Consider the following 13,324-nt stretch of genomic DNA (forward strand, 5'->3'; position numbering starts at 1 on the left):
GCCGCCGGCTGCTCCCCGGGGGGGTGGGGGGCGGGAGGAGGGCCCCTGCGCTCCGCGGGCGGCTCCTGTCCCGCCGGGCGGGGGGGAGCCGGCGCCCGCCTCCCGCCGCCGTGAAGCGCGGGGCTGCGCGGGGGCGGGCGGCGACCGAAGGCGCCGAGTGCGGGCCCGGCCCTCGGGACTGAGGAGCCCGGGGAAGGGGAGGCATCGTCGCTTCACCAGCGGAGCCCCCGCGCCTCCTTTGCCCCTAGTAGGGCCACGGTTTATTTGACTTCAGCAGTGCTTTTCCACACTGTGCGCTTTGCGGCTGCTTTTCAGCGGGTTTGTAGGTGATTTCCAAGTCAGCCTATACGTATCTGTCAGTTTCTTTTAAACGTAAAACTCAGATGACCCTCTGCTCCATTCCCTGCATTGTCCAGGAACATCTCCTTTAGCGCTGACAGCGGGTCATCCTCTGTCTACTACCTTTCAATTGAAAGCAACAATTAAGCAAATGATCCCACCACAGTCACTGCGCTCTGCGCGCAGAAGTCCCGACGAAGTTACGCTCTGTCGCACGTATGTAAAATCGCGGCCGAGCCGCGAGAAACCGCAAATGGCACTACCACAGCAGGGCACCGCGGCTTGAAAGGTCGGGATCGAGGCTGGGCTCTGGTCTGCGATCCGCAGCTCTTTGATGTGTCAACCTCAGGCTGCAATACCGAGAGGAAGGGGGATCCCAGTGCGTAACGTGCACTTGCAAAAAAAGCAGCTCCGGATTTCTGCACCTGCCCCGTTCCATCTCTTGCCCGGCTGTAAGCGGCCCCGGGAGGCTGCGGCGAAGCCCGGCGGTGGCGCGGTCCTCCCGGCAGCTGTGACAGCGACCCGTAAGATGGCTGCTGCCATCCCCGCTGCGTTAAGACGGACTGTTAAGGTGGAGGAGCCGCTGCGCTCGGAGGTGATGGGAAACGCAGCCCCTGGCTTAGCGGAGTATTAACAGGAATAAAAAGAATAAATAAATTCGCTTCTGTTAAATCTGAGAATTCTTTGTTGTTAATGGAAGTCGTCGAATCGCGTCTTAGAATGACAAAAAGCCGCTGTATGATAACAACCATTTAAGAACGATTTCCTCAGCCTCTCTGCTCGCGTTCCTTCATGTAGGCGACGTTTCCACTTTTCCCCCGGACTCGAAAACGAAACTGTTACCGCGCAGTTTCACTTTCAGCTTTACAACGCTCTGCAAACGTGACGACGACCGAGCAGATCCTCTGAAACTATAGTTGGCTCCTACAATCCAGGGGGGCCGTTGTTGGACACGGGCTCCCGGGCTGGACTGAGCTGCTGGAGCCGTTCCACAGCTAATGGTATTTATGCAACCCACTATCATTTGCACACCCATATACAATTGAATTCCCCGTTTCAATTCTCAACACTTACTATTTTTGCACAGCTGGGCAATTCCATCAATACGTTTTAGGCCCTTTATGTCTGCAGCTGCACAGGCAAGTGTTCACAGGATCATTCCCCAGGTGAACAACCTTAATCTTTTCACTCTACTCTCTTCACGGTTCTCAAAAGCCCAGTAACTTTTTTTATCTCCACTGAAATAAAACATTTCATGGTGTGTTTATGAGGGTCTTTCACAAAACCATATTGCACGCAGTTGCATGCAGATTAGTATAAAGGCAAAACTCTGTATTCTACAGCTCCTCCTTGAAGCCTCAAGAGCACGTCTGCCTTACACCACATCTCTACTTTTTGCCTTCTGCTCACCAGATAACCAGAGCACCAAGTCTACCAGAACGGTTAGTCTACCAGACTGCGGCTACGGATACCGTTACTATAGTAACATTTATAAACACCAATGTCACTACAAATGCAGTGTTGCCTGCTATCATGGAGAAGCAGCTTAAAAAGAAAACACGCTTAAACTGCAGATAGGTAAGTCCTCTTTTAGATATATATTTTATATGTATATATAATTGTGACATCTATTAAATCATTGTTTCCATTTTAACTGGTGTTATTATGTTTTTTAAAACAAAGCAAGCCCAAGGATTTGTCTTATGTCCTTGGGACAGTTAAAATTTTGGCAAGAACTGCCAAAGGTATGAGGAAAAGACCATTTGCTGGCTGGAAATACAGGGTATAACTCAGGCTGAACTGACTTGCAGTAGCTTCAGGAATATAATTTGGCCTTAACAAGTTACACTACACAAGAAAAGCTGAAAAAATTGTGCTTTAACATATGACTGCTATACATTCCATTCTCAGTTTCATACATTTGAATTTTTCTGTTGATTGAATTCACAAGCAAGCACATCTTTATTCTCTATTTATAACATACACACAGCTCAACCTGAGCACAACAGAATGACTGCAGTGCTTATTTTGAATCAGTAAGTACATAACACAAAGAATCAAACTCTTGAATCACACTTAGAATCAAACTCAAAGCATTGTCTTAAAAATCCTTGCTGCATTTTTCAGCTTCCATCCTTTGGGGCATTTCAGTGGGTTTTCTCAAGAGAAGCCAAGTCTGGAAGTAGCTCCTAGTAAGCACCAGTGGCAGCCAGGTGAGCCTAGCTGCCTCTTGCCCAGCTTGTGAGCTCAGTCAGGCAGCCTTGTGACTCTGGGAGTGCTGCTCATCTGCTCCACAGCCAGCCAGGAGCCAGGTGATGTCCACACCAACTCCCATACTTTTCCCTTTAGCCTGGTGTTGCCCCAGGAAAGCTCTGCTCACAGTTGGTGCTCCCACCCCTCATCACATCCCGAGTATGCTACCACTGCCTGGACTCACTGTGAATACAGGCAAGCTTAAATGCAAAAGCATACACATTATTCCAGCAAAGGAGATGGCTGTATTCTTGATGCAACAAAAGAAGAAAATTAAAATGCAACTTAGGGCGAGGCTGATGCCTGCTTGTTACCTAACTGTCATGCAGAGCTTTTGGGGCCTACCTAAGGCCACATAAAATGACTCAACTAAAAACAGCCTGATACAGATCAATCCGAGGAGCCTCCCTGCCCAGGGCCCAGCTCCACAAGCCCACCAACCCCAACTCCCATCCCAAGCAGAGCCCTGTGCCCAACCCACGCCTCTCCCTCCCTTCTTGCTCATGGTGGGACTCCTCATTCTCCCACCAGTTTTATTCATGAATTCAATGCAAATGGAGAAAGAACTCCCCCCTTCCAGTGAATTTCTCGGAGTATATAATCCAATTGTGTTCTTTCATTAGCACATTCCTTGTGGGCGAACTGGCCTCCTCTTGGTCACTGGGCATTCTGGACTGCTATCAATATTTTATGAGTCACTGGAACTAGTAACAGCACAACATTTTTGTTCATTATACTATATCTAGCATCTTGTCAATTTTCCATGGTGCTTGCTTGCAACTTCAATAACACAGGTTACAAAACTTACCAATAGGCCTTTGTTAAAGAGAACATCACACCCCAATTACTTTTTTTTTCTTCAAGGAAAAAAGTAGAGAAAAAGAATGGAGAATATGTCACTGCAACAATCATGGCTGTTTGTGTTGCTAAAACTTCTCGCGAGAGCAGAAGCACTTTGCTATTTTTATTCACTTCTTACCCCAGATGTACTCTTTGGGGCTGCAGTCAGTTTTGAAAGACCCAAACCAGGGCAAAACTGGCAGCTGAGCTCACTACAGGCAGTCTTTCCCCATGCAACATGAAGCACACATGAACTAAGTTCAGAAGCTACTTGCTGATGTTGCTTACTCATCTGTACAGCCTCACATTTTGTTACAAGGTGGCAAGCTCTACCTTGCTTCCTGCAGGCACAGCATGTATAATCTATTTCTCCTTTACCTTCTCTTCCTTCTGCCTCCCTATTTTTCACTTGTTAACATCTTTTCTCTGCTCCTCTGCTCCTCTCCTGTGAGAGAGAGAGCTCTGCAGCTTTCTGGGACCCTTTTCCCAACCACCCCACACCAGCAGCAGGTGGTATCACCCATCCCTGGTATCTTAACACAGCCGCAACTGGCAGCAGGACAGGGAAATCATGTGGCCTCAAGTCCTCCAAGCTGCACCTTTGATATCACACTGATCTAAACAGAAAAGCCACAAGGAGAAAATCCCTTTTATATCTCTAAGATGATCACTACAGAAGGCATGTGGTGGGTTACAAACTGGCACCTCTGCCCCACCGCAACAAATCCAGCTACCACCATCACAGGTATCTTACACCTGTGGTAGAGGAAGTTTATTTAACTCCCACTTCAAAGGCCTGCCTCTTGGTGAAGAACTGCCTCTATCCAGGAGGACAGTTCTAAGAGAAGCTAATGCAGGGAGCAGTTTCAAGCTGACACGATACCAGTGGGGCTGGAATCCCACAGTTCCAGTTTAGGACAACACTAAGAAGTGAGGAGGCTAATTACCTTAATTTATTCCATAATTATTTTAATTATTAATCACTTCCTTCTTTCTTGCCTATTATCGGGGCCAGTGCTGGGAGTGCTCCCAAGCCCCAGCACAGCAAGTGACTCATTGGGTTCATCTCCATCACTTCCCACCTTTCATAACAGGGCTTCCTTGGAGCTATGCTGTTGCTGCTGGAGACAGTAAGTCAGGTGCTGTACTGACCTAGGCTGACTCACCTGGGAGAAGATGCATGGTTCTTCCTGCAGATGGTTTTGGAGGCCCAGCTCTCCTAAAAGTAGAGGAAGGTGTAGGACACAGCTGCTTTGTCTTTTCAAATGAAGGGTTTTTAAGAGGTTGTATATGCATTCAGTAAAGCCACAAGAGTGTTTTCATGATAGATATTAGCTTGTGGCTGCTTTGGCTGAAGACCACAAGAAAAAGAGATCAAGTAAATGTGTGGTCTGCTGGCAAGGCAGCACCTGCCAGGACAGGGTGTGGTTTGCAAAGCACCACGAGGTGGCACAGCCAAAACCACAGCTGCAGCAGCTGCTCACACTGGCTCCTGGGCGGGGACCTCACACAATCCCAGTGATGCCAAGTCCCTGTCACAGTTTCAGTATGCAGGTATGAGAAACTCAGCTGTTTAGGGAGATCTGGCAACAGTGCAGCCTGTTTATACATATTAGCTGGTAATATCATTACAAGCTCAGTGAAACACTGACCTCCATGCACATCTTCTTTGCCTCCTCCAGTCACCCTCAAGCAGGTAGGCACCTTCCTGGCACAGCTCTCAGCATCCATGAGTTTTCTATGGCCACTAACATACAGCTAGTACTAACAGTAGTACAGAGTTCATGAAGGAAGGAGTTTTCAACTAGATACTAAGTTAATTGCTGAATGTGACAAAGGTAAGACAGGAAGAAGCATGCTCTGGGTGAAGACAGGAATGACATGTCAGAAGGAGATGAGGACAAGTGGGATTCCTCTGGACACAAATCAGATCCTGGATCATTAAATCTCCATGAGTGACATCTTCACTACCTAAAGAAAAAAAAAGAAACAAACACTTTGCAGAGCAAAACTGGAGGAAAAAAAGTCTCCTTGCTATGTGAACAGCAAGCAGCTAGAAGTGCTAGAGCTACAGCACGCTGCCAGAGATAGGGTTACTGAGATGATGGTGCTCTCTGTCACACAAGCCCATGGCCCCAGCTGCGCGCTCTGCCTGTTTGGCCACTCTCTTGCATATGGCAGTGGACGGGCAGGCAGAGCAGTAGGACAGCTTACCTCTGTAGGAGCCAGTTTGAGAGCTGACCAAGAGGCTTTTAGCTGAAACACAAGAAGTAAAGAAAATATTTACCCTTGAAAACAAGTAATCTCAAAATACGCTTCCCTGCCCCATTCTTCTATTTTTTTTCCTTCTCCTCTGCTCTCCTATTTTTAGTTCAGAACATTAAACACTGCCAGGCTTGGGCCCCCTAAATGGGTACAGGGAAATTGCAGTGAGCTAGGAAGCTGTGTTTTCTCTTTCCCTCTCTGAGGCTACTAGAGCTCAAGCTTCCAATGTTGCAATGGCAGTATCTTACTGCTATCCCCTTTAAACCTATAGCAAAATATTTGCTAGGTCTGCATCTGTTCCTGGTGAGAAAAAAGCAAGGAGAGAAGAAAATATAAGCAAGTCTTTTTTTCCCCTCACAAAAGATCAAAGTGAATTTTTCCCTTTTTTTTATTGTTACCAGGTTTGTAGACTGTGAAGTATATATAGCATGCATAAACAACATAAATATACTCTATAAAAATCTAACAAGGTAGCTGATCTTTTAATAATTTGAGCAAATGACTGCAACTGAAGAAATGCAGCATATTCTGTTATTCTATGTGAATTATTATAGATATTATTCTGATTATTCATACTGTCATCAACCAGGACCGTTCTGGTTCTCTGAAATAGCAATTTGTTAGCACTCACACCCACCTACAGCAATATAAACAGTGTGAGTGTTAACAACTAAGCTTCCTGAAGCCAAACCAACATTTTATTGAAAATTTTCAACTTCTTGTCTCTGATCCAATAAGCTTTTATATATGAATTCATTTTACATGTGGCATATTTAATAGGCTGACAGAAAGCAGTTCTCCAGATTTTCTGTGTATATTAGCCCTAACTTTTCTTGGACATGAATGCATCACTACCAGGACAGCAGTGACAGGCCTGTACAACTTCCCAGGTTCAAATTCAGACTATGCAGAATAAAGAGAGAAGTCTGTGTGAGACTGTCTTCTGCTGGCGTTTTGAATGTGTACCTCCTTATTCTGCCCACTAAAGTGGTGTAGCATTTCTGAAGCACCCTGATGCTCAATTCCAATAGACAGATGGACTTACCATGAAATGGTCCCACAGTAGATTGAAAGCTGTAGCCACATGCAGGCTCACCTCTGTAAGGACAACAATACAACTGTGTGAAAAGGGTTTAATAGCTCTGCTAATACCTTAGCATTTATCACTCCCTATAGAGTAAATTTTCCTTCTTAAATTTTATGATTGATCTGCCTCAGCTGCTCATAGGCACTTGATTCTTACAACTCAGAGATGATGAACAGAAGGAGTGAGAAAGAAAAAAGCATCCTTCCCAGATAAAGTCCTGGAAGAGGTAACAGTTACCAAATAACTACTTTAAGTGTGGCTGTATCAAGTTTAAATATGGAGCTCTGAAAAACTTGAAGCAGGATGAAGTTGCTGAACTTCAATGTGGCCAAAGAAGAGGGAATGCACCATAGGAAGCTGACAAGATACTAGAGACAGTATGTTTCCCAGAGATCTAAAAGCTCAAACGCTGCTTGGTAATATTTTGCTCTTCCCTATACTTTATTAATTCAGAAACTGACGCTTTCAAAGTCCATTCTACGCTAAAAGAACGTTCACATTGCTAAGTCTGACTCTTGTAAGCAGAAAACCCCAACAGAATATAATCTATGTAAATGTTATGTATCTTGTGTGTCTATACCCCAATCTTATATTATTTTTCCAGTTACTCCTAAAGCATTGATTAAATTTGATTTGATTAAATGAGATTTGATTAAAGAGATATCAATGCTACTGGCCCGCACAAAACTGGCAGGTATTTTTTCATCTTTAACTCTCAATTTTTAATATGCACCTACTCCACTATCATGTCTGGAAAGTGAGGATTAGGTACAGAAAACCTGATGAGAAACCACTTAACACCTGCAGTAGTAACAGCATGAAGGCACAGAGCTATGCATCAAGTCACAGTGAGGAAACAGAAAACTGACTGAGACCTTAGGAGATGTAAGGTAACAAACTGCATAACACACTTTCTATGTCCAAATTTTTCAGTTCTTGAATTAGCTGTGTTACTAAGTTTTAACAGTTTTTACACCTTTTACATCATTTCATTTATAAACACAGGTCACACATTACACAGTGATGTAGTATTTATCTAACACTGAAGTGAAAATTCATAGCACATTGAACTCCTTTATAGAATGACATGGGAGGAAAAATCACAGGACAAAGCAAGACCACCCAATGATGAACTCTGCAGAGATGAGGAAGATCATCTGGAGAAGATCATGATAGCATCTGAGAATGCAGATGCCACAGGCATTTCAATTCTCTGCTCAGCGTGTCAACAAGCAATACATCCACACCGTTTTTTTCATCACAAAAAAACCCACAAAGCTCTAACTTTGTTGGGCTGTGACAGCTCACAAACAAGGGTGGATGCTAAAACACTTTTAGCTCAGCGACAGAAGCTAATTTCAAAAGTGACCGAGCTTCCTAAAAATTCTGAAAGACATCGGCAGAAGATCAACACTTCATTTGAATTTCTTATGGATGGTCACGCTCCTAGATTGTTTTGTGATCATGACAATACAAACAGTGTTAACACTCTCAAGGAAGTAAAGAATTCATCAATAAAAGCATTATCAATTAGTGAAGATAAAAATTCCATATGGCAGAGAGACATGGAAGACAGATTTTTTGTAGTGGACAACTATGGAAGTAGGACAGATACATGTTTTCTGGGACTAATTGATGGGCACCATGGCATGACAGCTGCAGAAACAGTTGCAGCAGAGCTTCCACTTTTATTTCTTGACCAGCTTGCTCAAACAGACCCCTCCTACAAAATGACCAAGGAGGAAAGGCAAATTCTAGACTCTCTTGCCACTGCAATCACGGAAGACTACAGGGAAAAAGAGAGGATTTTCTCTGACAGACAGGAGAACAAGACCCATAAGACAAATACTTACGAATGGATTCACAAAGCATACACCAAGGCCTTCTGGAGAATGGACAGACTTTTACAGCTAGGAAGGAATGAGATTTCCAGAGTTCGATGGAGTGGCTGTTCAGCTGTAACCTGTTTGATGGAAAGACTCCCCAGTGAAAATACGGATGACACTGAACACTTTGAAAACAGTTTGCAAAGTTCATTAACTAGGACAACTGAGGATGTTGCTGGGCTCCTGCACATTGCTAACATAGGTATGTACATTTCACACTAGATTTTTTTTCTCTCTGCCCAGTAAGAAAAATAATTTCGAGGTTTGCTGGCAGTAAATATTTGGAGATAAAAAGCTGCAATTGCTTTAACTTGTCGATGTGAAGGAAACACAGTAAATAATCTCTGTAATTGACAACAGCATCAGGCAACAATATCAGGCTTATTGGATGAGAGCCCTCAATATATTTGAATTAAGGCCGTAAGTTTACTAACATGAGACATACGGCTGGACAGCATTCTGTTCATGTGACCCATGTAAAAATACTATTTAAAACCAAGAAGAAGCTTAAGGTGTCAATCACTTTAGGATAAATACAAACATTCTAGATCTGATAAATCCCTACTGTCCAAGAAACACGTTTAAAGGTATTTTCTTCTCTTAGTCATTTGTTTCGAGTGCCACTTCATATTGCTACTGGAAAATGTGATCTGTAGGGATTATCTGAACTGTCCATTTCAGAAATCGGTGATTTACTACTGTCAAATCTATTCAGTCCTTCTTCCTTATGGAGGTCACCTTCCATAAAGTGGAAAATTATCAATTACAATGAGAAACGTTGTTATATTCCTAATGCCTCTCCTCCCAGATTTGCTGCAGGCTCATGCAAACTAAAGCTCATGCAGCCCTTCAGAATTCTTCATTACATCTACCCACTGGGAAACTTGTTATCAGTTAAGTTCTTGTATACATATGACAGAGGATGCTTTCCCACAAATACACAAGCAGAGGTTTTTTTTTTTTTTTTTTTTTTTTTTTTTTTTTTTATTTGGTTTGGTTTTGGTTTTTAAAGCTACTTGATGAACAGTTTCAAATGAAATCCTGTCTGCAGTCTCAAGTACGTTCCAGTCTCTGCTTGATTTATGTCCCCAGCACTAATGCCTTGATCTCATTCTCAAGAAGCATTATCAGGAAGCATGCTAACGCTAATTTTCTATCAGCAGGGGTACTTTCTCCTCCTCAAATGAGTGTTTTCAGAAAGCTTCTATGACCTCTTCATATTTCTTCCTGTGAAATTTGATAGCAATTAATCAAGGTCAGAAATAAGAAGGAAAAGGATAATCTTTTAAGATACTTCATTTCTTTAGGAGGCAAAAATATTATATTCCACATCTGTATCCAACTCATCCAAGATTAAGAAATTATTATAGTAATATGCAATTCTCTGCAAATCTGAGGATTCTATAAACCAACCTGAACGTGCAATGACACTGAAAGATGTTACTGTGCTCTACCCACCCCTCCTCACTATTCTGCCAACACTTGTTACTATTTCCACGCTTTATCTTCAACAAGCATTTTTCCAGCCACCAGAACTTAACAATTACTATTATCAACACTGGTAGCTTAGCACCAGTTTTATGGTGGCTTCAATTACAGATACTATAAGCTCAAGCTCTGTAAATTAAGTTGATCAGAGATACTTCAAGCCTTTTACAACTTAAGTCCTTGCACTTGAACAACCTCTAAATATACATTTACTTAACCTACTACATTAATTTCCCCCACCAAAAAAAAGATTTTCACAACAATTTTTTTTTCCCAGAATTGCATTCTTAAAGGCAGAGCAGAAGACAGCAGCACTGCTTGCTGTATTTCGTCTCACAGTAATAGGTCACCTGGTTTTTGTTGATTCTTCCACTCTGTCTCTAGATTGCAGACAAACCTGCACCCAAAAGCAATCTATATTTTATTCTCTAGTAGAGAAACTTTTGCACATGGGTTACATTACGCTCTTGGTTAGGCTTTCAGCTGGGGTCTTACTCTGAGGAATCAGACAAGTTTTAGGCAACCAGCTAGTTTTCTGCAGAAATCAGACTACAGAGGAGGGAACAAGAAGCAAATAACTTAAGGTGTTTACATTCTGTAAACATCTGTATTTGTCAGTTTGATATTATGAATCACCTAGAGAAATCCACCTTCAGAGGGAATTACACTTGGAGCTATCCCCTAGGGTAGACAATGCCAGTACTTACCAACAAATACAACTGTATAAGCATTGCCTATAAACAATTTTCATGCCTTCCTCTAGTCAGAAAATGCAAAATGGAAAAGAATGCACTGTGGACAACTCAGTATCTGGAAAGCTACAATCCCACTCAATTTGTCTTTAGCATATCACTTTTTGTCTTTGTGCCAAAAGAGCAAAGACTCTCCTAAACACAAAAATTACCTCCTCTCAGTAAAGCCACAGGGTATCTCAAACACTGCTCACCTTGTTTCAGAAATGCTTTCCTTTATACCCTGCATTCAAGTCCGACAAGGCTGATCACCTGGAATGTTGTGATTTTTAATACTTCCTCCACGCTCACCATCTGGATTTCAATATAATTGAAAGAAAGTACTTATTTCTACTAAAGGAAATAAATTAGTCTAAGACTACTGCAAAGAGTCCTACTCCCTCGAGTTCCTCACCCAAAGAATAGGCTTAAGGCATAATGCTAATGAATTGTAAATCTTAAATAATGTCCAAATTATTTTTTAGCTACTAGCTATTTTGTAGTGCTTTAAGAAGTCTGAACTTGCTTTCTGACGGGTTAATTCAGCCACAATGTTTTGAGAGCACACTCTCTCTTAGAGAAGTACATGAGAAGTAGAGTACTTGGCACCATCCTTCTGTATTCAATTAAGAGCTTCAATTGTAACATTTCTATCAGACTGCCAGATGTTAGGCCAATTTGAAATGTCACAGATTCCCCACAAAAGTTTAGCTGCAATCAGTCAGAAAAACAAGATTTTAGAGCAGTCTTCTGAGTAGTGGGAGGAGAAAAAAATCCACAAGATCTTGCTGTAAAACAGAACTGGATTAATTTACAGACACACTGCTGCCTACAATAGTAAAAATTGAACTATGATTTTTTTTTTCCTGCCCCAGTCTTCAGCAGAACCCTACTCACTGATATTACAGCAATGTAAGAAGAAAATAATCAGTGGGCTACAGTTACAAGATATTAATTTTACTTTTAGGTAACATACACGCTGTTTTGTGTAAAAACGGCAAGAGTTATCGCCTCTCAGAAGAGCACAGCACTTCTAATGTAAGGGAGAAAAAACGCATACTTCAGAATGGTGGAAACATCAGCTCTAATGAACCAGATGGATTAGTAGAGGGTCACCTTAGAACTACAAGAGGTCTTGGATATCATGGAGATCCCGCACTAAAAGGATCTGTGATTCCCGTACCTCATAGCATCTCTGTCCCAATTGACGATTCCTGTCAATTTCTTATTTTAGCTTCTAATGGGCTTTGGGAGGTTCTGGATTACAACGAAGTGTGTGCGCTAACACTAACAACATTCACTCATTATCTGAGAACGTATGAACGCATTCAACAAAACGGGGCTTCTCTGTATAACTGCCTGTATTTGTTACCCCGCTCTGAAGAAGAGTTAAGCGACTCAAAGGCTACAAATTATCAGCAAGTTGGAACAGAGATGCAGGACTCCAGTATGGAGATTTTTCTCCCTGACTCAAAAAGCAGCACTACACACGGAAAGCCAAGATGTTCTAGGATGAGCTATTTGCAAAGTGAAAATGGAGATGTTCCTAAGGAAACTGATGACCACAAAAATCAAGCTGACCCAGAACTGACACTTTTCAGTAATGATGAGATAGGTCCAGAGAAAAGAGGGATAAAACAGTCTGATTCTAGCACACAAGTCAGCTCTGAAGAAATGAAGCAGTCAGAGGACAGAAAAGTTTATCTACATAACAGTTCTCAGCCACATTCACAAACCACAGCACCAGAAGAAACAGACATTATCCATGCAACTAGTCCAAGTTACATCCACAAACAGCTGCCAAATAAACTGACAGTAAGGTCTGAAGACATGAAACAGACTCAAAATTGTACAAAAGCATCTCTCTCTATTTATGACTCAGATCTACAACAGGCTGAAAAAACAAATTCTAAGATATCACATGCCAAGCCTGTAGGTTATACTGGCCACCAACTGCTGAAGGCTCCATTGCCAGTGGATTGTAAGACACCTACACATTTTGAAGAAGACATAAAAACATACCCGGCCAGTTGTGAATCACAAATTGCAGGAAAAGGTGGGGTCACTTCCAAGGCACTCTATGACAATGCAGCAAGCTACATCAGTGAACAATTGGTAAAGGCTGCATTACATGCAGGTTCAAGAGATAATATTACTATTTTGATTGTACTTCTAAACGGATGTGATAAGTTACCCAACTAACTAAACATTTAAGAGGTATCATATGACAAATGGAGTTCCACACAGCACAAGCGTATATTTAGCTGTGTCATGAAGTTACTTGCAATCACCTTAAATGCTGACCCATATAGCAAATCAGACGAGCTCTCTCAAACTGTTCAAATGAAATAAATACCTCTGAAACTCGCAGTAAGAAACAGTAATCACAGACTTTTTTTTTTAACCACTTTATTCAAACCTGAGCACCTCAATAT

The 13,324-nt window shown here is 42.3% G+C and overlaps 2 protein-coding genes across 2 annotated transcripts in view; one reads left to right on the plus strand and one right to left on the minus strand.

The window, feature by feature from the left end:
* Positions 1–205, minus strand: part of KAT2B (lysine acetyltransferase 2B) — a 41,673-nt gene extending 41,468 nt beyond the window's left edge. The window contains exon 1 of the mRNA XM_042816845.1: positions 146–205. Within this exon, the coding sequence (XP_042672779.1) occupies positions 146–205 (60 nt within the window). The remainder of the gene's footprint in view (positions 1–145) is intronic.
* An 879-nt stretch (positions 206–1,084) lies between these two features.
* On the plus strand, positions 1,085–13,232 carry PP2D1 (protein phosphatase 2C like domain containing 1). The gene is made up of 3 exons (XM_042816753.1): positions 1,085–1,917; positions 7,866–8,872; positions 11,857–13,232. The coding sequence occupies exons 2-3, from the start codon at positions 7,867–7,869 to the stop codon at positions 13,089–13,091; spliced, it is 2,241 nt and encodes a 746-aa protein (XP_042672687.1). The 5' UTR covers positions 1,085–1,917; position 7,866; the 3' UTR covers positions 13,092–13,232.
* The last annotated feature ends 92 nt before the right edge of the window (positions 13,233–13,324 follow it).

This window comes from Centrocercus urophasianus, unplaced genomic scaffold, assembly GCF_019232065.1.
Source record: "Centrocercus urophasianus isolate 14NV4802_14NV808 unplaced genomic scaffold, USGS_Curo_1.0 seq_16, whole genome shotgun sequence".
Taxonomy (NCBI): Eukaryota; Metazoa; Chordata; class Aves; order Galliformes; family Phasianidae; genus Centrocercus; species Centrocercus urophasianus.

Coding starts and splice junctions, on each gene's coding strand:
- PP2D1 (XM_042816753.1), top strand. CDS start 7,867: ATGACATGGGAGGAAAAATCACAGGACAAAGCAAGACCACCCAATGAT. Junction 8,873..11,856: donor CCTGCACATTGCTAACATAG/GTATGTACATTT, acceptor TTTTACTTTTAG/GTAACATACACGCTGTTTTG.